Source organism: Lissotriton helveticus, chromosome 4_1 (assembly GCF_964261635.1).
Source record: "Lissotriton helveticus chromosome 4_1, aLisHel1.1, whole genome shotgun sequence".
In the NCBI taxonomy this organism is placed as follows: Eukaryota; Metazoa; Chordata; class Amphibia; order Caudata; family Salamandridae; genus Lissotriton; species Lissotriton helveticus.
The window spans coordinates 1367260754-1367286093 of NC_136063.1; the positions used below are offsets into that span (position 1 = coordinate 1367260754).

At 46.4% G+C, this 25340-nt stretch overlaps 1 protein-coding gene across 1 annotated transcript in view; it reads left to right on the plus strand.

Annotated features, from left to right (window-relative positions):
- The window catches only part of GMPR (guanosine monophosphate reductase), a 429723-nt gene that overhangs the window by 230243 nt on the left and 174140 nt on the right, over positions 1 to 25340 (plus strand). Inside the window, exon 4 of the mRNA XM_078687924.1 lies at positions 5590 to 5763. Coding sequence (XP_078544050.1) covers positions 5590 to 5763 — 174 coding nt within the window. The remainder of the gene's footprint in view (positions 1 to 5589; positions 5764 to 25340) is intronic.

Sequence of the window (25340 nt, forward strand, 5' to 3'; positions counted from 1 at the left end):
AGCTTGGATTAAACTATTGTACCAAAACCCGACGGCGCGAGTGACGGCAAATGGCCGTATCTCCAGAGAGATATTGCTGGGGAGGGGTACGAGGCAGGGCTGCCCGCTCTCGCCGCTGCTGTTCGCTTTGGTCCTGGAGCCTTTAGCCACTGTCATTAGGACTACTCGGCTGCTGAGGGGTGTGCGATGGGGGGAGGATTGGGAAGACAGAGTATCATTATACGCGGACGACATGTTAATGTACCTGATGGACCTACCAACGGGGATACCTGCGTTACTGGCAGTGTGTGAGAGACACGGGCTGGCCTCGGGTTACAAAATAAACTGGGCGAAATCAGTGCTCTATATGATACACGGAGAGCCGCCGGCGCTGCCCACTGACTGTCCATTGTTGGTGAGCGACGTTTCTTTCAAATATCTGGGGATCAATATCACGCGAAGTCACGATACCTTTCTAGAACTGAACTTACAGCCATTGCTCAGGAGACTAAGAACAGACGTGGGGCACTGGAAGACTCTCCCCCTGACTCTGCTAGGCAGGGCAGCGTTGTTTAAAATGATGGCGCTGCCCCGCTTTCTTTACGTCCTGGAAAACACTCCAGCGGCGGTTCCGCCTACGTTTTTCAGACAGGTCTCGGCACTGCTGTCAGGCCTCATATGGGGAGACAAACCAGCGAGAGTAGCACATCTAAAACTGGTCAGGGATTGGTATAGCGGGGGGATAGCTCTCCCCAATCTGGAACTGTACTACTGGGCGGCACACCTTAAGGTGATCAACCAGTGGATACATGGGCCGAATGATGACCCAGCGTTCCTGGCGGATAGGCAGCAATTAGGTGCGGCCACCCTTTTGGCTCCGCTTTATAATAAGGGGATGATTAGGAAACTTTGAGGCCCCACTAGGCATACCGTAGCCATATGGCATAGAGCCCAAACGCGAATGAAATGGGGAGAGGTGATTACGCGTATGACGCCTTTATGGGACTCCAGAGTCTTGGGTAATCTGAGGAGTTGTAAGGGCTTTGACCAGTGGGACGTCATAGGAATTTCCACGGTTGGGGACTTGTGGACAAGGGAAGGAGTAGTGCCATTTGAGACCCTCAGGGAACAATACGACTTGAGAGTTACGGAGACGTACCGTTACATACAGATCCGACACGCATTGCTGACGACGCTGGAGCCTGGGACGACGGTCCCGGAGTCGGCTCCGTTAGAGGATCGGCTTCTGACAGAATATATGGAAAGTAAGGCCACCTCCCTCACTTATCGCAAATTAATAAATAATATGCCAGACCCGTTGCAAAAACTGAAAGTAACCTGGGAGGAGGAGATGGGCGAACTGAATGAGGAGGAGTGGAATGCCGCGTTAGCGTCACCCAGGGAGGCGGGCATATCGACAAGATTTCGGTTGGTGCAGTTTAAAATACTGCACCGAGTCTATTATACACGTGTCTTGTTACATAAGATTCATAGAGCTGATCACCCACACTGTCTGAGACAATGCGGAGCACTGGGTACACTATTTCACACTCTGTGGGAATGCCCTGAAATCATGGTTTATTGGCGGAGAATAACACGCACAATGGCTCAGGTATCACAGGTCTCCATCACACCTGACCCCAGAATCTGCCTGTTAAATGTGTGGGGCCCAACCGACCTGACGACATATGGGAGGCAGTGGGTAATAGTCGTCATGATGCTAGCGAAGAGAGATATCGCGCAGAAATGGGGGGCACGGGACACACCTACCCTAACGCAATGGTGTAGAAATATGGATGTGGCGATGATAACAGAGAGGGCGGTGTATCAACAAAGGTGTAACCCACGTAAATGGAATAAAATTTGGCTCCCGTGGAACACTTATAGGGGAGATATTTGTGAGCCTTTGCCGGAGGGTGAAGACCTAGATAGCGAGGGGGAGGGGGAGGACCTAGAATAAGAGGGGGGGGTCGAGGGAGTTGAACCTTGGTGTGGGTCTGATGAACACTGGAGGTGACCTATTGAAAAGCCCGCAGATTGAGTAGGATGCATTGTGTTGCATTTATAATGGAGAGTAGCTAGTACTTATAGGGAGGATGCTTATGATGGTCATTGCCATATATCCAATCATTTACGTTTTAAGTTACTCGTTAATGTACTAAAATAAAAAGTTGCAATGCCGAAGTAACGTGGCTGAATGTTGAGGCCACACTTAAAAATGTGTATACATGTGACCGAGTTTTTCACTGTGCAACAATAAAATATTTAAAAAAAAATGAATTCCCACCAAAAGTAAAACAATAATATTTTCATTATGCATTAATAACTATTAACAGTTGTGTATAGAATTAATTAAAATCAATCTAATTATATTTTAATAAATCTAATTTTACATATATTTTGTAATTCAAAATGGGATGTTAAGATATGTTATAAAGAAATTATAAATATGCATTATTTTCATATTGTTTACATTACATTATATTTATGTACAATTGTACCAATTTTTAATATTTGAAATATATATATATTTATTTTACTGTGAAAAGCTGTGAGCGTTTATTGCAATCAAAAATTAGACTTGGATGTGGGGCGCAAGGCGTTTAATATTAGTGGTGTCTCCACCAAACCAGGTGATGAGAGGAAGCCTGGAGGAGCACAGACAACAAACAATACGGAAGCTGTGATGATCCAGCATCAGTTCTCTTCTGCCAATACTCTTATTTTAAAATGCCAAAACAAAGTATTCTCAATTTTAATTTTTTTAATAACAGCACCAGTTCAAGCCAACATTCGAAACGAGTTTGTGGAGCTTTAGGTAGTTCCTGCAGATTGTATGGCTAACAATTTAAAAAGAACTGCTTAAAAACATAAAAGATAATAGCAAGAATACGTTGCAAAATGGAGATAGGTCGTAGTCCCCTGAGTCCACATAACCTAGGCTACCAAGCGCAATGTAGGACCTGGTGGGTTAGATCCTAGCTTTCAAACCACAGGACCTTCACTGCAGAAAACCATTCCCCATAGTATTCCAGGACAGTTCTCTCTCTGCTCAGGCAAGAAAGCAGCAAAACAACTCCATATTAAAAATCAAGTTCAAAGAATGACAAATACTCATAATCAACCACTAACTACAATGTCACTTATGGAAAGGCTATTCCTATCTTACTTTGACTCTGTACTTATCGTGTGCTGATCATAGATGATCAATATCCCAATGAAGTATTAAAAACAAGGTACATAGAGCATGATCAAATGAGGCTTGAGGTGTGTAGTTTAAAAGAAAATATATGGGTGGGAGCAGGAGGCGCAACCATGCGAGTAAAACATCCAGCTGTTGGGGAGCGGTTGAGTGATTGATGTTGGTCTCCAGGACATTCAACAAGTTCATGCGTGCTCTGGATTTAGGGTATTCTCAGCTTCTCTCTTGGCTGCTTCGTTTGGGTACACCTCGATGCAAGCTAGATGGAGTCAAGGCTGCTTTTATTCAAGCGCAAACATTTTTTACTGAGTTTTATTTTATGCCTATACCTTCATTGATATCTGTGGGAGGGTGTTTCAGTACCACCACAAGTGGTGCGTGACTTACTTCAGCTCTGAACGGAGAAATGTACTACCATGTTGAGTCTCTTTTTGACTGTAGTAACTTAAGAAGGCAATTGGTGAATAGCAATGGCTTGCTCCTTTGTGGGTGGGTGCATGCCACTCCCTAAACCCCTCCCCAACCTTCCCTAAACCCCTCCTTACTCCTCCCTGAAACCACTGCCCTCTAGAAATAAGTAGTCTCCATTTCCAGGGACCACCCCATTTCCATCTCACATTTAGGGATATATGACGGTACCACGCGTACTTTTACAACGCGTACCGTTACAACGCTACTTTTACCACGCAAGTCGTTACAACGACTTGCGTGGAGGGGCGCTGGATAGTAAATTTTTTAATTTACTATTCCAACTCCAGTCCCCGTGGACTCTAGGGAAAGTAGTTGGATAGTAAATTAATATATTTACTATCCTGGAGCGCCCCCCAGCGCAAGTCGTTGTATTGACTTGCGTGGTAAAAGTAGCGTGGTAACGGTACCGCGTTGTAAAAAATGCGTGGTTACCGTTGTATACCCACATTTAGTACTAAAATATAAACGTGCAGAGATACTGCAATGGGGAGGGGAATTTCCACAAAGAAAAAGATAGGAGAGGGCGAGGTGGACACTCTGCACGTAAGGTTGTGAATAGCCTTTAGTGGTACGTTGGTAAGCCTATTGTAGGAAGCATCAGAGAAAATGTAATACCTAGAATGCTGTGCTTTAAGCCTTTGGGTACCTACACCTTACATCATCAAATAAGACGCTATTAAGAGGCTACGGGTGACGCAAGGTGTTGGGAAAACCTACCACTGTACCCCTCCCCTAGTTTGTTGAAATCTGTTTTGATAAAAAAAATTAAGCAAAGTCAAGTAGATTTCTAACCAGGAGAAGATTCATTTCCGTTGACACATAATTAAAGCATGCAGACGATTAGCAAATCCTGGTATGTTATAGAGTGCATGTTACATTATATTGTCCCATTTAGTAGTAAAGCAGGCACTTAGTATTTCAAAAATAACAGATAATACATGCATGGTAACTCATCACAAAACAGGCAAGATGTTCATAGTTGGTCAGCTGTAAGTCCTGCAACATATAAAAGTGACAGATGAACTGTTGATCCACACAACAATAAACGACAAAAACAAGCCCAAACTAGTGTCCCCTTGCCCCCCCCCCCCACACTCCACTGGGATACCTGTAGCCGTCAGTGACACACAAGATTCCACAGGTCTTGGTATGAAGTACGAATCTTTGTGCGGGATGAGCTAGAGAAGGCCGGCCGTCACATCACATGTCTAGTATGGAATGTCACTTTGTGCATCCACCCCCTCATCTCCCTCCCACAACGTAGTGTCTAGGGGCCCTGCGTCAGGATGTTCTTCATTTTCTGCCAACCACTTCACTATCCATTGAATCTGGGAGGCACGGTAATACCGTTCCAGATTCATCAACAGGAGTCGGCCCTGGTCTGTTGCCAGGTAGAGATGCAACAGGAATTACTTCAGATGAATTACACCTCCCCAAGTATGCTCATAATTTCAGTTTTGGTGAAGTTTTTCTTCTGTGCTGCAGAAGCACTTTTGGTAAAACAATGCCTGTCGCCACAGCAAGGGAACTTAAATATGACTGTGGTCCTTAGGTTCCCACCAGAGTCTAAATTAGCCAAAGAGTGTTTTACATAGTGATAATGTGGAATTTTGAAGCTACTTAAAATATGGAACGTGTGATATTACAGGTACTTTGGTATCATAATGGAAAGCTTCCTAATTCTGTTAATTTAATTTAATGGAGATTGTGTAAAGTTACCCACATTGTTGTCATACGATAGTTAAATTATGTGCTGAGCCATGGAACTCAAAATGAAGTATCTAGTTGTCAATTCTGCAGCATAGTGGCTATGCTATGTTTTCATGAAGCTTTCATCTGCAATGCGAGTAGCTACAACATGACATTTATGTTAAGCAGATGCAGTTATCATCTTGTATAATAAACAACCACTTCCTTGTGTGTGTATCACCATCCAGCACATAGCAGCAAGCTCAGGGAGTGGGCAAGCGGACCTTGAAAGGCTGACCTGCATCCTGGAGGCCATTCCACTCATCAAATACATATGCCTTGATGTGGCAAATGGATATTCTGAACACTTTGTGGAATTTGTTAAAAGTGTACATGCCAAATTTCCAAATCATACAATTATGGTAAGTACTGTTGTATTATGTGTTATGGTGCAAGATTGTACCTTATGTTTTAGTTTATTAATGTGTGATTTGTTTTGTATTGTATCCTCTTTTACTAATATATTATGATATGGTGCCTGGTATACAGTGTGGTATGTTTCATGTTGCACTGTGGCATGTTACAATGTATAGTGTATGCTGTATGTATTATTTTATAAAGTTTTTTGCAAGTATGTTATGCAGTTTTGTTATTTGCCATTTTTTGATATACCACTTGATTTTGTGCTTTGTTACAACCTATGCAATGCTGCTACTTATTATGCTACACTTTTTAAACAGTGTGCCCTTTCATTTACTGGTTTACTTTATTTATTCTACATTTGTATAGAACTGCTCTGCCTGCAATCTGGTTGAGTATGCTCTACAATAGACAAACTACAGATCAAGAAACATCTTAGAGAAATAGATGAAAGGCAATAAACTTTAGAAGTGACATTATTCAACCCATTATATGAATCAAAGAAGAGCAGAGCATAGGGAGGGAAGAAGAGAGGTAGGAAGGCAGTTAGGTTGAGAAAAAGAAGTGAGGTAAAGTTCGCCACTAGATGAATGTGTATGTTTTACTACTCTGGACTGGAATAGATCTTCTTGACACCTCATGTGTTCCACAATGAGGAGGCTGGACCTGTACTGAGAAATACTGGGTGCTGCTTAAAGTTATATCACCAACTAATTGAATTGTTTTGGTTCTTTAAGATTGAGGTAAAATAAACGGAATCTTGGTGCGTGATGAGCTAGAGAAGGCCGGCCGTCACATCACATGTCTAGTATGGAATGTCACTTCGTACATCTACCCCCTCATCTCCCTCCCGCAACATAGTGTCTAGGTGCCCTGGATTAAGATGTTCTTCATTTTCTGCCAACCACTTCACTACCCATTGAATCTGGGAAGCACATATCTGAATCCATTATGTGGTTCAGCTTTTTTTCTGTCAGGCAATTGCATTGGATGTCACAGAGAGGACAAAAAGAATGAGAAGACAAGTGTCACCATTATCTAATATGCAGCGGATGCCGAAAGATGTCAATACAGTGGCAGCCTCAGTGCTATATCCTTAATAAAACTCATATTGCTAGCCTGCGAAGAGAGTGTTGCTCTCAACAAATGTGTCAAGTTGCACAGAATCCTATTTTTTCCAATGAATTTGAAAGGCATGGTTGACCAGTGAAAAGTCACTTATTGTTGATTTGATTCGGATTGGCAGTGGTAATCAGATAGGTTTGTTACCATAACTTACAGAAAAGTAGAAAGTTGTTCTTGATTATTGGTGAGAAAGGTAGGGCAATAGATTCTGCTTTATGTTTGAGATCTTGAGTGAGGAGACTTTGCTGGTGCAGAACTTTTGAAAGTCCTGACATTTGATATTGGATGGGAGCATGGTTTCCTCTTGTGGTGGTTTGGTATTTCGGGCCAGATGTACAAAATTGTGAATTTGGGAATTTTCGCCATTTGCTATTAAGAAATCGCAAACTGCGATGTATAACAGTGTGTTTGGCACTGTTAGCGATTTGCAGTGGGTCGCAAATGGACCTGCCTCATCAATAGTCATGAGTCAGGCCTCAATTCGAGACCCATTGTGAATGGCAATAATCACAATGGGTCAGCAGACCTCCATGTCTGTGATTCCTTTTTAAATAACACAATATTTATTTTCGTAATGCAGGCCATTCTCCTTTGTGATGCATTTCAAAAATAAAAACTTAAAAGCAACCTTTTCATTTTTTAAGAGTAGGCAGTGGTCCTTTGGACCACAGTCTGCTCTTAAAAAATGTTGGAGCCCACAGTTACAAAGGAGAAGGGGTCCTTTGGAGGCCCCTTCTCGTCTGCCAATGGGTTACCACCATCTTGAAGTTGTTGGTAACTGCAAATGTTTAGCAACTGCATTACCGGTCGCAAAACATTCATACATACCTGTGCTGTTCGGTATTGGGAATGGATGCCCTAAACATGCCCCTACCTAATATGGAATCACCAAAGAAAAATTCGAATCAGTAACAAGGTATTGATTTGCGTTTTGCCTTCTTTACATGGCAAAATGCCTTTTACCAGTCGCAAATGGCCCAATTGGCCATTTTCGACCGGTAAAATGCTTCGTAGATCTGGTCCCCAGTAAGTTGTTTGGGCCTGTTTGCTTTCTGTCTGTTTTCTTGCAGCAAACACACGTTGACTGATATAATATAATTCTTGTACTTCCTAACAGCTTTTACGACTGATAGATGCTTTGGAGATTAATCAGACCTTCACATTTTTTCAGGTTTGCAGAGAACTTTCCTTTTCAGTAGTAGCTCATTTTCGAACCGTGGGCTATTGGTACTGATTGTAGCTTTTTTTTTAAGAAGAGTAATTTTAGAAATGCTGTTTAGTATCACTTGTTTGAATTTTTCAAATGTGGGGTTATCATCCAGCTAGCCTTCAAATTCAAGAGAACTAGTCTAAAGTAGCTTAGCTAGTGCCTAGTCCTTAAAACGGCTGAATGCTGTTTGTTAAGCTGTCTGGGTGTCAGGTTAGTAAGACTTTGGATTCTTCTATTATTTGATTTTGAACAGAATGACAAAATGGATCAACCATTCCACTTCACTAGGCTCAACGCATTCTAGTTGTGGTAGATCTCTGTTTACAAGGTCAACGTGTTGCTTCTAATTTGAGTAGGACGGTTTGAGAGTCGTTTGAGGATGATTTGAGCGGTTATTTTCAAGAAGTCGAAGGCGAAAGGTTCATTATTGTCCCCCCAATTAATGTTGATATCCCATACTTATATATTTTGAGCAGAGACGATTTTCTATTAAGGAATGGAATCATATTGTTTTGCGATTCAGTTTTGTCCAACTTGGGAGAAAGTAGTATAAGTTGTTAAAATGAAGTGTTTCAGGCAATTTTTTAGGAACTCTAATCAAGAACAAGTCCTGTTTTTTTGTTGTGTTTTCTTTTACAGAAGAGGGAGTTATGGTGTATAAATACAGATGCTTTTCCATTATCGATTCTGCTATTTGCCCTGCAGATGGAACACATTGAGGAACTAAACCTCAATTATGTCTTGTGAGCAGTGGTGTTGCATGGCCACCAAAAGCCATCATCAAAGCAAGGAAAGTGGGCCTCCACCCCATTAGAACATGGTAAAAGCAATCATAATTGGGGTGAAGAGATTCATTAAAAACCCTGGCGCCACTGTACCATTACTATCTACTTCCTGCCCGTGAGTCTGCATTCAGCCATGTTTCAATTAGTAAAAGGAAGTGCACTTTGTGCTTGTCAATGGGGTCAACTATGGAGCTGTGGTATGAATTTTCTGATCCGTGTAGACCAATATTTTTACTAAGCCTTTGCGTCCCCCTTGCATCGTGCAAGGCACTACATGGCAATAACCAAAGGCTTATTTGGAATTTACAAAGCCATGCAAGTCCTGGTTTGCATGGCTCTGTAAAGAAATGTAACGCAACGCAGTTGCTTGCGCTGCATTATGTTACATTTTAACTTGGGAGGGGTTCCATGGGTGGAGCATGGGTATACTCAGACATCCACCCATAGATTTTGATGCAATCCCAGATTTACTAAAGCTTGTAAACCTGGCACTGTGAAAAATGCTAAGCCTTCCCCAGTGAGGCGTATCAAGGAGAAATATCTTTATTTCTACTTGTTATTTCCTCATTCCATATATGCAGCATTATGCAGCACATTCACAAAGCGGAAAATGCCTCTAAGGATTGTTTTCATACGGGGTAGTATCCCTTCCTGCACAAAAACAAGCCTGCCTGTAATACAAGCAACCCTGCACATGGTGCAAGGGTGCCTGAATTGGCGCTAGTCTGCACGGAGTGCGCCAATGCAAGGAGAGAGCAGAAATGCGCCATATCTTTGTAAATATGGAACATTTCTGCCCTTTCACGCAATGCAGCACAGCCACTTTACTTGATGCCCTGCATTGCGTGAAAGGTTAGTAAATATGACCCCAAGTCATTTTAGATTTCGCCTTGCGTTGCAGGGCAAAGTGCTGTTCGCTAAGTGAGGACTTCTTGTAATCGATACAATTCAGAAGGGGACTTAAAGCCCGCCCCTCTTTTCCAATGGCTGACGTCATCGTTTAGGGTAAACGCTGGCATGTGTTTGGAAATCGGGCTTCTTTGTTACCGCCCTGTCCATTTTTCAGACGGCCCAACTGGACAGGCCGATGCCATCTTTGTTTGGCATTACATAGGACGGTGTGCTGGTAGCTAGTTTACTGGCTCCTTATTGGAAAGCCTACCCGCTCCTCTCTTCCCTTCCCTTCCCACCATCCCAAACCATACTTCCCAGAGCTGCGCCGTGCTTATTTGTGTCAAAACAATATAAATAAAGGCAGATAACGCATGCCAGGACCTTCTCTGCTTGGACCCCAACCCGCCACTTCCATCCAAGAGCTGAATATAAAATCTGTTCATGTTTTCATTGATGTGCAGCGTGAAAAAGGCTGATGTGTGACCTTAACACTACATAGGACTCGAAGAAATAATGCGTTTGCCCAGGAGCACGAAATTTGGTTAAGCGGTGAAGCCGAGATTAGGACGTGGCTCTCCTGTTTCCACGGCCATTTAACTGGCAGAGCGCATTGATGAGGTCTAGCGAGCTTCCCGAATAAGTGACAGTTTGTTGAAATTTCTGTATAGGTTCGGTTCTTTTCCAGTTGGACGTTATGATGAATATTATGTGTGACCTTAACACAGCATAGGACTCGGAGAAATAATGCGTTTGCCCAGGAGCACGCAATTTGGTTGAGCGGTGAAGCCGAGATTAGGACGTGGCTCTCCTGTTTCCACGGCCATTTAACCACCAGAGCGCATTGCTTGTGACCTTAACACAGCATAGGACTCGAAGAAATAATGTGTTTGCCCAAGAGCACACAATTTGGTTAAGCGGTGAAGCCGAGATTAGGGCGTGGCTCTCCTGTTTCCACGGCCGTTTAACCGCCAAAGCGCATTGCTTGTGACATTAACACAGCATAGGACTCGAAGAAATAATGCGTTTGCCAAAGAGCACCCAATCTGGTTAAGCAGTGAAGCCGATGTAGCGTTGTTGCTGAGGCTAGCGCCGAGTGAGCGGCCTCCTAACGCAAATAACCACAGGAGCCTATGTTACTGCTTACACGTGGCTCCGACTGCCCGCGGTAGCCCCGCCTCTTTATTTTATACACTCCCGCGTCTGACGTCACGCGTCAGCGCGGTGACGCGGGTCAGCTAGACCGCTGCCCTGCGCCCCGGAACACTACATTCCTTCTAACCTTTATCAAAATAGAGAAACATCAAAATTACAGTAAGTATTAAATGATGGATCTGTTACCAGTCTGTTAGTGTTCATTTCGGGCGTCAGCCCACCAGGTAGTCAGCCAGTTGGGAGGATGGTGCAGGATTCCGCCGCAGTCCATACCTGGACTGTTCCCCTCTGGAAACCATTACCCTCAGTGTCCCCGGGATCGGGGTACTGTTTCCTCCAGCCAGAGAAAACGGGCTCGACATTCTGCTTTCAGGGGTGGCGGGAACCTGGGAGGTGTCTTGGTCTCTCGGGCCTTCTTCCTCCGAGATGTACGGCTCAGTCTCAGGTTCCTCTCCTTGCTGTGGACTCGGGCTTGACTGCGTTAAACCTGGTGAATTGCTCTGATGCGCTTTCTTGAAGAATGAGATGTCCCTGGTAACTATCTCGGCTCCCCTCTGGGCTGTCACCATGGTGCCGGTCCGGCGCGTCACAGTCCACGGTTGGTGTTCGAACGGAAGCCTGAACTTGCTTCCTGGGTAGCGATCTTTGACATAGACTTGGTCGCTTGGTTGGATCGTGGACTCACGGGCCCCTCTTCGTTTGCTGGCTTGTTCATTGGAGTGAGTTTGCTTTGCCAGGGCCTTTTCCTTGCTGGCTCGCTCGGGAACCCACGTGGAGTGGTTCAGGAGAGTGTCTTTCACAACCCGGCCCATGGTTGACGCGCTTGGTGCCGCCTCCGTTGTGACGTGTGGGGTCATGCGATATTCCCTCAGGAAGCTGTAGATGGCTTTTTCTAGGGGTGATCCGTCGGCGAGGGCTATCCGGATGGTCTTGTTGAGCGTGCGCATGAACCTCTCGACTTCCCCATTAGCCTGGGGCCAGCGCGGGGTTATCTTGCGGTGATGAATGCCCCAGCTCTTGAGGTACTCTGCAAACTCTTGACCTTGGAAGGGTGGTCCATTGTCCGTCTTAACCACCCCGAAGATACCATGAGTGGCGATAGTCTTCTCGAAATTGGCTATGACTTCCGTGGCCGTTTGGCTCCCTACGATCTCGACCTCCGGATACTTGGTGAAGTCGTCAATTATCACGAACGCGTATTGCCCGTCAGGAAGGTGTCCAAAGTCCGCACTTACGCACTCCCACGGTCTCTGAGGGTTGTCTTCGGTTACAACTGGATGAGGGCGGTCCGACTGCCCCACGGCTTGACACCAGTTGCATGATCTGACAGTTTGTTCCACCATGGGGTCCATGCCCGGGAACCACACCTTAGCCCTCAGTCGGCTCTTGGTTTTCACCATACCTTGGTGTCCTCTATGCGCTAGTTCCACCGCTTGATGGGTTAGGCTGGCCGGCAGGACTAGGCGGGGCCCCACGTAGGAGGCATCCTTGGCTGTCGAGAGACAGTTCTTGTTTGATCCTTAGGATGGACTCAAGGGTCACTCTCGCTTGTGGTGTCCTTTTGCTTCGGGATTCTTGGATGGGGCGCCAGTTCCCTGGCCGGACTGCATCGGCGACCAGTTGGAGGCACTCATCGTTCTGAGAAGCTCCGATGATGGACTTGAGGCTCATGGGAAGTGGTCGGGACCTTTCTGTCACCAAACGGACATACTCCTCTGTGTCTTCCGCTTCTTCCTTCTCTTTCAGGGTGGCTTCTCGGGGGTGCCTTGACAGGTAATCTGCGGGATTTGTTGACCCTGGCTTATACTCCACTCGGTAGTCGTACCCTTGTAGCTGAAGTATCCACTTCTCGATTCTCGGAGGTGGTTTTGATACTGAGCCTTGGAAAAGGGGTAGGAGGGGCTTGTGGTCTGTGGTCACTGTGAAGGAGTGGCCGTACACATAGACATGAAAGTAACGGCAGGCCCAATGGATGGCTATGGCCTCTCTCTCAATCTGCGAGTACCTCTGCTCCGTATCTGTCAAAGAGCGGCTGGCGTAGGCGATGGGTGCCCACTCTCCGTTGTTCTGAAGTTGTGTCAGCACCGCCCCTAGGCCAAAAGGGCTAGCGTCCACGGCTACATTGGTGGGCTTGGAGGGGTCAAAGTATGAGAGGGTGGTATCAGCTGACAGGGCTGCTTTTGTGTCTCGGAATGCTTTCTCTTGTTCTGGGCCCCATTGCCACGTGGTGGCTGATTTGGTCAGTTCTAGGAGGGGCTTGGTGAGGTTGGAGAGATCAGGGATGAAGCGCCCACAGAAGTTTACCATGCCCAGGAAGCTCCTTGCTTCTGAGACGTTCGTTGTTGCTGGGGCTTCTTGGACATCCTTTACTTTGTCGGGGTCCGGCGCCCCTCCGTGGTCTGAGAAGGTGTACCCGAAGAAGCTGATTTTGTGCTGCAGGAATTGGCACTTTTCTCGGTGGAGTGTTAAACCTGACTCTTTGATTCTTTGTAAAACTCCTCGTAGTCTTTGGTGATGTTCTTCGATGGATGTCGTATAAATGAGTAGGTCATCGCTCACGTTTAGAACTCCTGGGAGTCCACTGAGGACTTCACGGATGGTGTTCTGGAACACCTCAGCTGCACTCGATATCCCGAAGTTGAGGCGCCGATATCGCTTTAGTCCTACATGAGTGGAAAAAGGTAGTTATATACCTTGAGTCAGGGTGGAGCGGTAGTTGATGATATCCTGATCGAAGATCCACCTTGGAGAACCACTTCGCACCGTTGAGTTCCCCTAGGATATCGTCTATCGTGGGGGTCAGGTGCCGTTCTCTCTTCACCGCAGCGTTCGGGAGGCGCATATCCACACAGATGCGGACCTGTCCGGGTTGCTTGGGTTTTCGGGCCACAACGATCGGTGATACCCACGGGGCGGGTCCACTAACTTTTCTATGATCCCCTGTCTCTCTAGTGTTTCGAGTTCCTCTTCGACCTTTTTCCTTAAATGGAATGCAATGCGCCGATGCCTCAGCGCGACCGGTTGGACTGACGGGTCGATGTGGAGAGACACCTCTTACCCTTTTAGGCATCCGATGCCTTTGAACACGTCCTCAAACTCCTCCATTATGGTGTCGAGTTCTTCTTCGAGTACTGCCAGGGCGTAGGATATGAGTTTTAGATCTTCAGCCGACTGTCCGCTTAGCAGCATGCCGCTGCCTTCTTTCATGACATAGATCGTTGACGGCACCGTTGCCTCGTGGTGTTGTAGTTCTGTTTTGAAACACCCGATCAGAGGGATAGGCGTCTTCTAGCCGTATGCGAACACTCGGATCTTTGCTTCGCGTTGTGGAGGTTTTGTCCTGAGTTGGTTATATACGCTCGCTGCCATCAGTTCAATAGACGCCCCTGTGTCAATGGTGGCTCTCACCTCTTGCTGGTGAATCTTGATGCGGCACTTTGGGAGGCGGCGTTTCTTCCTTTCTGGTTGATTGATAGCATATACGTAGTGGACTGGATAGTCCTCGGTATCGTCATCCATGTCCTCGCTGTCCCTTTCTTCTCTCACCACATGTGCAGCTTCCTTCTTGGCTCTCGTAGACCTGCATACTGCTGCAAAGTGGTTCATCCACCCGCATGCTCTACATTTCTTTCCTCTCGCAGGACAGTCTTGCATGCGGTGGGGCTGTCCTCCACAATATCCACACTCCTTCTTCTTGTCGGGTTGTTTTCTCCCGCCCATTTGTCTTCCCTTGGGTCTTACTACGTTCACCTTTTCTGCTGTGTTAACTTGTTCAGTTTTGACAGGTCGGTGTAGGGCCGACTCCATGTGGGAAGCCCTCGCCTGAGACAGTTCTTTAGATCGGCCAAGTTTGAGTATGTCTGCAAGGGGCTTATCGTCTTCTTGGAGTATTGCGACCCGGAGTTTGGACGAGAAACAGCCTTGGATGATCTGTCCTCGGATTTCCTCTTGTTCGTCCCGGAATCTGCAGGAGCTGGCTAGTTCTTTTAATCTGCCATGGAAGGCGTCTAGTGACTCATCGGCCTCTTGCTTCGCTTGGTGGACGATGAACCGCTCATAATCCTTGCTCGCCATGGGTTCAAAGTAGGCAGTCAGTGCCGCGAGGAGCGTTTGGTATGTCTTCGGTGTGGCTTCTGTCAACGTTTTATAGATGCGATGTATGTCTTTGCCCCCGAGGTGTAGGAGTAGGGCTCTGCGCCTTTCTATAGAAATTCCCGCTCCTTCAAAATAGATTTGGAGGCGGTCCGTCCAATCCCTCCAACGTGGGGCAAGGGATGAGGGAGCGCCGTCAACTACGAACGGTTCTAAGGCGGGAATGGACGCCATTTTGGCACGTGCGCGGTGCGCCGCTCTGATTCTTTGACGCTTCTGGGAGTTGGCTCAGGGGACTGACGAATGTCCCTTCTGCGGGCTGATTGTGTGGTCCTTCTCGGTACATGGCACGCTCTCACAACCGGGCTCTGGGACTGCTGTGGTGATGCGTGTATTTGTCCCATGTGGTGCGATTCGTGGCCTCAGATGGGGGCGTGGTGCGCTGTCCTTACCCACTCTGATGTCGTGGGAGGCGCTGTTACTGCTCCGCAGGCCTTGCCTTCGCCTCTTTCTCTGTTTGCAGGTTGTGTTGGGAGCGAGGCCTCTGTGCACGTGGCCTAAGGCCTTACAACTTTCTTCCCCACGTGCTGCTCAAGAATGGAGCTTGCCGCCCGGAGAAGCTGCCAGGCAAAGAAGGCGTAGTGCAGGCAATGAGGTGCGTTCTGTGGGACCCTCGTCGCCAGAGTAGCGTTGTTGCTGAGGCTAGCACCGAGTGAGCGGCCTCCTAACGCAAATAACCACAGGAGCCGATGTTACTGCTTACACGTGGCTCCGACTGCCCGCCGTAGCCCCGCCTCTTTATTTTATACACTCCCGCGTCTGACATCACGCGTCAGCGCGGGGACGCTCCGGTGACGCGGGTCAGCTAGACCGCTGCCCTGCGTCCCGGAACACTACAGCCGAGATTAGGACGTGGCTCTAACCGCCAGAGCGCATTGATGAGGTCTAGCGCGCTTCCCGAATGAGTGACACTTGTGTATTTTTGCAGGTTAGTTTTTGCTGGTATTATAAAATCTTAGAAGTTGTTGTAAGTTTGTTGAAATTTATTTATATGTTCGGTTCTTTTCCATTCCAGTCGAACGTTATGATGTACATTATAAGCTTCAGCGTGATAAAGAACTGGGCACCAAAAGATAAAGTGATTTGCACACGTCCCACAATTTGTTAAACAGCGTGCGCCAGGATCAGAACTCAAGTTTCTCCTTCCATACATTGATGGTCTCATAAGGTTCAGTGATTGGTCTCTTGTCCGAGTGGTCTGTGCCCTTCGATTGTTGGTAGTCACTCATTCCGGGTAGTTCATTAAAGCGCGTGAATGTGTGAACGCATCTGATCAGTGAAGCATGTGTGTTTATTGGGCCTACGGCTGGCTGCAGTATCTGAGTTTGTAATTAGGTCTGTTTTTGCTGTTTCTCGCTGAATGTTTAGAGGTCTTCACAGATGGGTAAAGCGTTGTGTTTATTATCTGTTTCTGTACTGCGGGCGATTTTTGTGTTTTGTGAAGTCCTTCTACAAGCAGTGAAAGTTCTGCAGTTTGCTGTGGCTGCTTCAGACGGTGGTTTTGGACTTAAGTGAAGTTTCTCTTTGATCAAGGGGGAGGATGTGGCCCAACTGCTATAGCTGCCGACCTCAAGGCGGGGAAACAGGGCTCGAGCCTCGGCCGGGACGCTCAACATCCTGTGGTTCTGGGCAAATCACTTGATCTCCTCGTGCCTATTAAAAAAACAAGCATTTGCAATGCAATAGGTCTCGCATTTACGCGAGTTTAAGCTATTGGCATTATAAATGACAATGCCTTTTGTCATATAGCTACTGTTTATCTTTATAATGTGTTAAGTTAGCCAGGCATATTAAATGTTTAAACGCCATTTTTCCTTTTGCTCCTTCTGCACACGACACTTAATTGTTGATTTAGCTTTCAACCTAGAAGTCTGTTGTGGTTCACATGAGAATAATATGTTATTGCTCTGATATCAGCTTTGCTTAATAAACTATGTCTGTACAGAGAGTGCTGAAGCTTCAAGAATAACACGATACAGAATTGTTATGAGGTCTGATCTCCGCACCTTCATAGACATAACCTAAGTGCAGCTTCTGCCAACTTTGGCTTTAGGCGGGTTTTATATTGCTTTGCTTAGAATACAGATACACACTTGATGCGGTTCGCATGCAGAGAGAGCTGGTGCAAGCAGATGTGATCTCTTCATACTGGGATCCTGAGGTATGGACCCGCCCTGCTAAAACCCAAAGAGACCTTCTAATATATTAATATAATATAACAGTTAGGGAGGGTGAGAATTATGTGTGGTTAGCACTTATTCATTTCAGCATAATATTATGCTGTCCCCGTTTGCTTTCTATGGACTAGTAACTATGCTGATAACTTTGCTTCTGATAATATGTTTCCTTGTATTATCTAAGATACTGCGCTTGAGAAAACGTCATTAGTAAATAAATATTTCAAATGTGCACGTGTCCTCATTTACTCCACGTTCTGGGTTGAAATGATTGTATAACGAAAGAGTGCTCATGTGTTCCATGTAACCTGAGGTAATGTAAGTTCATGTTCTGGTTTGTCTAAACATTGGGAGTTTGTTATGACCAATGAGACACTGTAGCTAGCCTGGTAAGGGGTTTTGGGTACTGAGGTGAGTTTTGGGTCACCCTAATTCACTGAGGTTCCAAATCTCTATGCACAGTTCTGTGGGAGAACGGAAACCCTGCGACACTTTTATTTATGTTTTAAAAACTAAACCAAAAATAAAAGGCATTGTTGTCGTTTGCGATGTCAATAGCTCAACTTACGTAAATGCGAGACCTGTTGCATTGCAAATGCTTGTTGTGTAGAAGGTGGTTTATTTGGTATATTTTTCTTTTTAGAGATGTATTGTATTTAGGTTGCAGCCCGGTTTATCTATTGCTTATATTATCCTAACCATTCTTTATCATTAATCCTAGTTCTTCCATGATGGAAATTGGTTCTGTATCATGACTGCCTCTTTTTGCATCTCTGCCGCTACGACGTTATTTACGTCACAAGCTATCACTTTACACAGCAATTAAATAAATAATTAAATATATAGTGCATGATTGCTGTGTTCAGTTGGAAGTGAGAAAAAATGTAGATTTTAAGGTTGCTTGAATTTTATGTAAATGTGCACCTGTTATGAATAGTTTGCCATTGGGCTCAGTTCGCTACTTTACGAGCCAATATTTTTTAATGCAGTTGATTTTCTAACTTTTCATTTGGAAAAGGCCAGCAAACTGTCGGTAAACTGCTTTCTGTGAGGCAGCTTTTGGATATAATGTAGGAAAAGCGGTTCCTGTGACGTGGACTGCAATCTAAAACTGTTTACTGTGCTTGGACTGCAACCTCTCTTTTTTCGACTAAAACCCTATAATTATTATGATGCATTATTAAAATGCTGTGGTGTACCTTGATAAACTTGCTGTGCTAGGTGCTATTTCAAGCTATATTATTTGTGCATTTTATTTTGGGATTTCACGTGTTTTGTGATTCAGTGTCATGTTTTTAGGGCTCGGGCCTCCGCCTCCACGAAGTGGGGAGGCGGAGCTTCCCGAGATCTTATGCGTTCAAAAGAAGAAGGAATTCAGAAAGGGCTCTTGCCAGGCACATTCCTTAGTGTTTTCTGGCATCTGCCTAGTGATTCGTCTTCGCTGTGCTGTTTTTTTTGTAGCGTTGACCTGATAGGCTATAAGTAATTTACGCGTGGCCGATGTGGCATATTGTGTGCGCGAACGAGCACGGCCGAGTGATTAATCTTAATTAGGAGCTGTCAGAGTGCCGTGTAATGCAATCCAGATGGTGCTGCGTTTAACATTTAAGTTCCCGTGTATGTTCGTTTCCCAGAGCCGCTCCTGACAGACACTGGGCTGCACGCGTCCTGTCACCAGCGGAGCGGGGTTTTTTATTTTAGAAGTATCATTTGGCCTCTCCATAACACGAACCGTAAGGCAGAGCTTTCCTGTGTTTAGTCAAGAGCGCTATCTAGTGGGAAGTGAGCGTAGAGCTGTATTTTCTTTAATGGAGAAAATAGTAATACCGGAATATGTTCATTGTTTAGGCTGAAGGGAAGCTGCTCGGCAAGCGCATGATTCATCCTTAATGAACATAAACATAGCTGAGAGTGGTTTCAAAACATAAAGGAACTATAGGATATCCATGACGCCTAATTATGAAAAGTGTGTTGTCAAACGCAGTCTAGAAAATAAATACGCGCCCGGATTCAGCACACGGGGAGTGCTTGTGACCGAGAAGCACAAGACCAACAAAAACCGGCACACAATCCAAAGCAGCATTTACTCGTCCTTGGATTCATTTAAATGTCTCGGCGAATTCAACAGATGCTCTAAGACCAAACATAGGAAGGATTTTTCAAGTTGCAAAATTGCTCGTTAGCATAATGATGATGCCCCCAAATATTTCATCCCATGACCTTTATTTAATGTGATGATGCTAATATTGTAAATCACATAAGGAATTGAGCATTCATCACGGTCTAAAGTCAAGGTCATGATGCAGACAGAGGGTCAGACTCCCTGGCAAAAATGCTTTAAGCAGCCACGCTCCCTTTGTCTCTGTGCATTTTCTCTCTTTCTTGGTTTCTCCTTCTCGCTTGTCTTTCTTCTCCATCTCTGAACACTTTCTTTCTACCCACCTCTCTGTCTCTTCCTTGAAGCTTCCCGGTATTTGCTGCAATTAACCCCCAGGAGATGGAGAAAGTGACAGAGGCACCAAGAAACCAGCCTCCAAAGGCTCCAGCCCTCCAGGGAAATGCCCGGTGGAATACAAGGCCTGTCTGGCCCTGATTGACTGGCATTGCCCCCTCACTGTACTCCCCAACCCTGCATGACCCCTTTCTTTCAATTGTCTTTGTGTGCGTGGCCAAGCACACACCTACCCGTATGCCACTTACCTGTGTTCTCCACTTCTAAGTGACCAAAGTGGCCGCCTTTGCTCAAGTTCTCTGTAGCTAATACGCCTCCTCGTTCTCCTTAACCCATGCATCCTTCTTCAGCTCTGCTGCTTCCTAGCACCGCTTGCACTTCCCTGAGGCCGATGCAAGATGCAACAACGACATGTGTTTGTAGAATACAAAATATGAACAGACACTGATCTGTGTCAAAGAGACGAACAAGTGCACCTGACCAAGGACCAGAAAGGCTAATTTAGTGTGCCCAGCACACCTGGGCAATCGCTCACAGCTTGTCTTTAACCCCCGCTGTACTCAGTTGTGCAAGCATGAGGAGGAATTGTGTTTTGAGTTGGCCCAGTTGTGCGATACCGAGTGAGTAATGCGCCACCTTATACACAAAGAGCCGTCCCTGCAATTACTCTCAAGCTCCACTGTTAAGAGATGTAAACGGCTGTACTAACTTAAAGATTTACAAAAGAGATAGCTAAAAAGGGACAGCAGCTTGGGCTTAGGGAAAAACATGGCCAAAACGGCACTGGGAGTCAGTTACTAAAGAGACACGTAGTATAATAAAGCATCAAAGCTAGATAAACTTACTATAGTAGACTCTGTGCAGTTTACACCTATGTGGAAAGGAAATATAGCAACATGAAATAGGCAGGTCATGGCTGTCCGCTTGACTGGCAAAATAAAGGTAAAGGAATCTCACAGATTTACAGTTTAAAACAATGTAAATCAAGTCCATAATATCTGAAAAGACACTTGCCAAATTTCATAGAGACCAGAACCATGCAGCTTGACTTATATTTTGCCTAAGAAGTAACCACCAAAGTACCAGGGTCCTTTTGTAAATCCAATGGATCGTGGATAAAGACATAATTAAATTCAAGACTCTTGCAAGACCATTTCCATCATTCACAAGTCACTACAGTCATGCCCCAGTCAATCTAACCAAACATGTTTGGTCTTCCAACTTCCAGTGCGAAATCTGCGTCCCTGAACCTACTGGCTGCCTACTCGCACAGGCTCAATGATTGGCAGATCAATCCATGCGTATTGATGTACTCTATAAAATGCACCCCCAGTGGCGGTGCAGAGTGGCAGTGCAGCGGTGCAGAGTGGCGGTGCAGAGTGGCGGTGCAGAGTGCAGAGTGGCGGTGCGGTGGTCCAGAGTGGCGGTGCGGTGGTCCAGAGTGGCGGTGCAGAGTGGCGGTGCAGAGTGGCGGTGCAGAGTGGCGGTGCAGAGTGGCGGTGCAGAGTGGCGGCGCAGAGTGGCGGCGCAGAGTGGCGGCGCAGAGTGGCGGCGCAGAGTGACGGCGCAGAGTGGCGGCGCAGAGTGGCGGCGCAGAGTGGCGGCGCAGAGTGGCGGTGCAGAGTGGCGGTGCAGAGTGGCGGTGCAGAGTGGCGGTGCAGAGTGGCGGTGCAGAGTGGCGGTGCGTCGGTGCAGAGTGGCGGTGCAGAGTGGCGGTGCAGAGTGGCAGTGCAGAGTGCAGAGTGGCGGTGCAGAGTGGCAGTGCAGAGTGGCAGTGCGGCGGTGCAGAGTGGCAGTGCGGCGGTGCAGAGTGGCAGTGCAGAGTGGCGGCGCAGAGTGGCGGCGCAGAGTGGCGGCGCAGAGTGGCGGCGCAGCAGAGTGGCGGCGCAGCAGAGTGGCGGCGCAGCAGAGTGGCGGTGCAGCAGAGTGGCGGTGCAGCAGAGTGGCGGTGCAGCAGAGTGGCGGTGCAGAGTGGCAGTGCAGCAGAGTGGCGGTGCAGTGGTGCAGAGTGGCGGTGCAGAGTGGCGGTGCAGAGTGGCGGTGCAGAGTGGCGGTGCAGCAGAGTGGCGGTGCAGAGTGGCGGTGCAGAGTGGCGGTGCAGAGTGGCGGTGCAGAGTGGCGTGCAGAGTGGTGGTGCAGCAGAGTGGCGGTGCAGAGTGGCGGTGCAGAGTGGCAGTGCAGAGTGGCGGTGCAGAGTGGCGGTGCAGTGGTGCAGAGTGGCGGTGCAGAGTGGCGGTGCAGAGTGGCGGTGCAGAGTGGCAGTGCAGCAGAGTGGCGGTGCAGAGTGGCGGTGCAGAGTGGCGGTGCAGCAGAGTGGCGGTGCAGAGTGGCGGTGCAGCAGAGTGGCGGTGCAGCGGTGCAGAGTGGCGGTGCAGAGTGGCGGTGCAGAGTGGCAGTGCAGAGTGGCAGTGCAGAGTGGCGGTGCAGAGTGGCAGCGAGTGCAGAGTGGCAGCGAGTGCAGAGTGGCAGCGAGTGCAGAGTGGCAGCGAGTGCAGAGTGACTGCAGAGACAGTGTGTAAGGGTGCAGGGTGCACATTGTGTGAGTGTGCAGAATGGGTGTGCAGGGTAAACAGTGTGTGACTATGCAGGGTGACATTGGGAGTGTGCGGGTGAGCAGTGTGTGAATGTGTAGGGGCAGTGTGTGAGTGTGCAGAAAACACCACACACACATAACGCACACACAAACCACACACCTCAGTCTCTCAACACCACACACTTGTCACCACTAACACAACACACTCACCACCACACTCACTGCCCAGGCTCAACCCCACAGACTCACCACCACACACTCACCAGCACACAGAAAACAACACACACAACAACACACCCCCAGCCGTCAATGAATGCTTTCACCATGCACAAACACCAAAAACCATCATCCATCTGTGCACGCTTTTACCAAGCACACACCCACCAGCCGTCAGTGCACCCTTCCACCAGGCACACACACCTCCAGCCGGCAGTGCACTTTTCCAACAAGCAATCGCAGTATGGTACACTTTACTTTTAAACATATTCATATAAAGCACAGCATGCCACCATTGGTAAAATTACAATTCAACCAACATACTTCCACTACACACCACATGCACACACTCCATAACACATGGCAAAAAGACATTGGCATTTACAATGCCATTAGCTCAAACTCAAATAAATCCGAGCCCGATTGCATTTCTAATGCTTGTTTGTTATGCTTTGATGCCTATTATGAAATGATGTGCTTCTTGTTTCATTGTACCTTGAATATTTCATGTTACGCTTCCTATTTGACCTCACGAGTTATTTCTTCTTTAGATACGTTATAGTGCCATCCATAATGTGTGTTATGTTATTCAATAATATGCATTATGATATTATGTTGGACATGTTATGCTATGTCTTTAATTTATTCTCTTGTGATTTGCTATAAAGTAATATGGCCTTAGTCGTGGTTTACCGGCTATTTTAATCCCTATAATGTCAACAGAAGGAAGAAACGGATGTGAAAATGTTCTTTGCTCGGTATGTTTCACATCCCTAGGGTATTTTTTCCATCTGTGATTTACCGACATATTTGAATCTTCAAGAGAAAAATGCCAAGGAATTAGTTTATTTCTTACTTGTAAAAAAAGCACATTTATAATATGATCGCCAGCACTCGAAAATGTAGAACATGACGATCCTCTGATACCAGTCAGGTTAACTATTTGGTACTAGTGGTTAAAACACTGAAGTGGCTAAAATCGCTTTGAGAAGCTGGCGTCTTGGTTGCATGCCTGGGCGAGCCAGGGTGAGTCCAGATTTACTAAAACTTTGCCCCAGCGCAAGGTGGCGCATGGTGCAAACTATCCAGGCCATAAGGTGTTTTTACAGGAAAGGAGCCTTTTTTCAGCATAAAAACTGGTTTGCGCTGCTCTTTGTTGCTTCGCGTCAAGTGGTTGTAACTGGGGTTGATCAGTGAAAACTTTCATAGGTTTTGACACAAAGCCCATTCTACTATGCTAGACCAGTCTTTTTGTCAAAATCTAACACCTACTTGTTGCAGGCATTATCAAGGGCAAATATGATTATTTCTAAAAAATAGAAAAAGGTTACATCTGTCCTGCAGTGACCATCAGTCATCCAGTGTGAGGAATCCTTTAGACTTTGTCAAGGCATAGGTATGCCTCCAATACAAATACTATGCCACACAACACGCTCATCCTTGCATCGTGGTGCACGGCTTTGAATCAGGCAAGTCAGCCTTGTTAGGTTGCCAGTACAGGGGATGACAGCAGCAGGCCACATTTAGGAGATGTCTATGCATTTACCCTTTGTGCAACAGAGCACAGCACAGCAAATTTGGTTGAGGTTGCTGCCAGTAGTGGCCGCCACAAACAAAGGGTGGTGAGGCCGGTGGAGGGAACAAGGGAGATGTCGCAGGGTCTTAAGTAATAATATATTACTTTTAAAAAGCCACCGGTTGCCTCCTGTGTCGCATCTCCTCTCCTCTTCCGGGTTCCAGCAGCCCCGCGGACAGATTCCCATCCAATCACCGTGCTGCAGAGCAGCGCAGGTATTGGCCTGAGCGGGCTGAAGAGACGCTCCACTCAGTTCGGGGAGTCTGTGGGTTCAATGCAGCCGGGCTGGAGAAACCTAAGTGCGCATGTGTGTTTTGGTCAGCCTGAGACGGCTGGACAAAAGACATATGCACACTTAGGGAGTACAAATAGCACTGCTCTTCCCCCTCCCATGTCTCCACCCCACCCCTCCCTACAGCGGTGGCTCAGATTCGGCAATGAAAAATAAAACAATGCTAGAAAATCATTTTATTTTTCATTATTTAGCTCTGAGCCAGGCAGTAGGGCGACGCTCCTACACCATTACGGAGGAGCCGCTGCTGGTTGCTGCGCTGTATTGTGGAAATATGAGTAAATCAGAGCCTTTGTTTCAGTGGGGGTTAGTTTGGCAGAAGGGGATGCTCAGCATTCTCCCAGATGTTTGTGGCTGGTCTGCTTGGGAATTCTGTACGTCAGTCTCCGTGTCCTACAAGAAGTCACCACTACAGTGCGCCTTGGTTAGCATCCACTTCAAATTAATTTAATGATTTTATAGTACATTGTATGCAATGTTTCCAATATAAATAGCACACAACATAGACGATAATCCTAGTAGTTCATATTATACTTATAGCATTGTCTAAGAATTTGCTGTGTAGTGCCAGTTGATCATCTTATTTTAAAATACTACTTCCAATGCAGTCTTTTGAGGGCTCTTTGTGATGGTAACTACAGCTATGGCGTGCAGTGTGGGAAACAGGAACAACTCTCGGTGCTGGGTTCACCTGTTTCATTTACCTATTGCAACTATTTATGTGCTTCTTATAGCAACTCACATGGCCTAGATGAAGAGCTTGTGAAACGTCATGAAAGCACCCATTCTGCAAGCGGAGCAAGGCCTCAGCTAGGGGTAGGAGCAGGTAAGGCAGGAGTCGTGTTTGGACAAAATATCTTTATTTTTCTATCGGGCGACTGAAATATCGGGAAAAATATTATGATACAAGAATATTGTGATGCAGAAATATCACTGTCAAGAACATAATTTTTTTACGTAAGTAATATTGTTCAGATTATTGTTAATATTGTTTTAAATAATATAAAATCGGCGA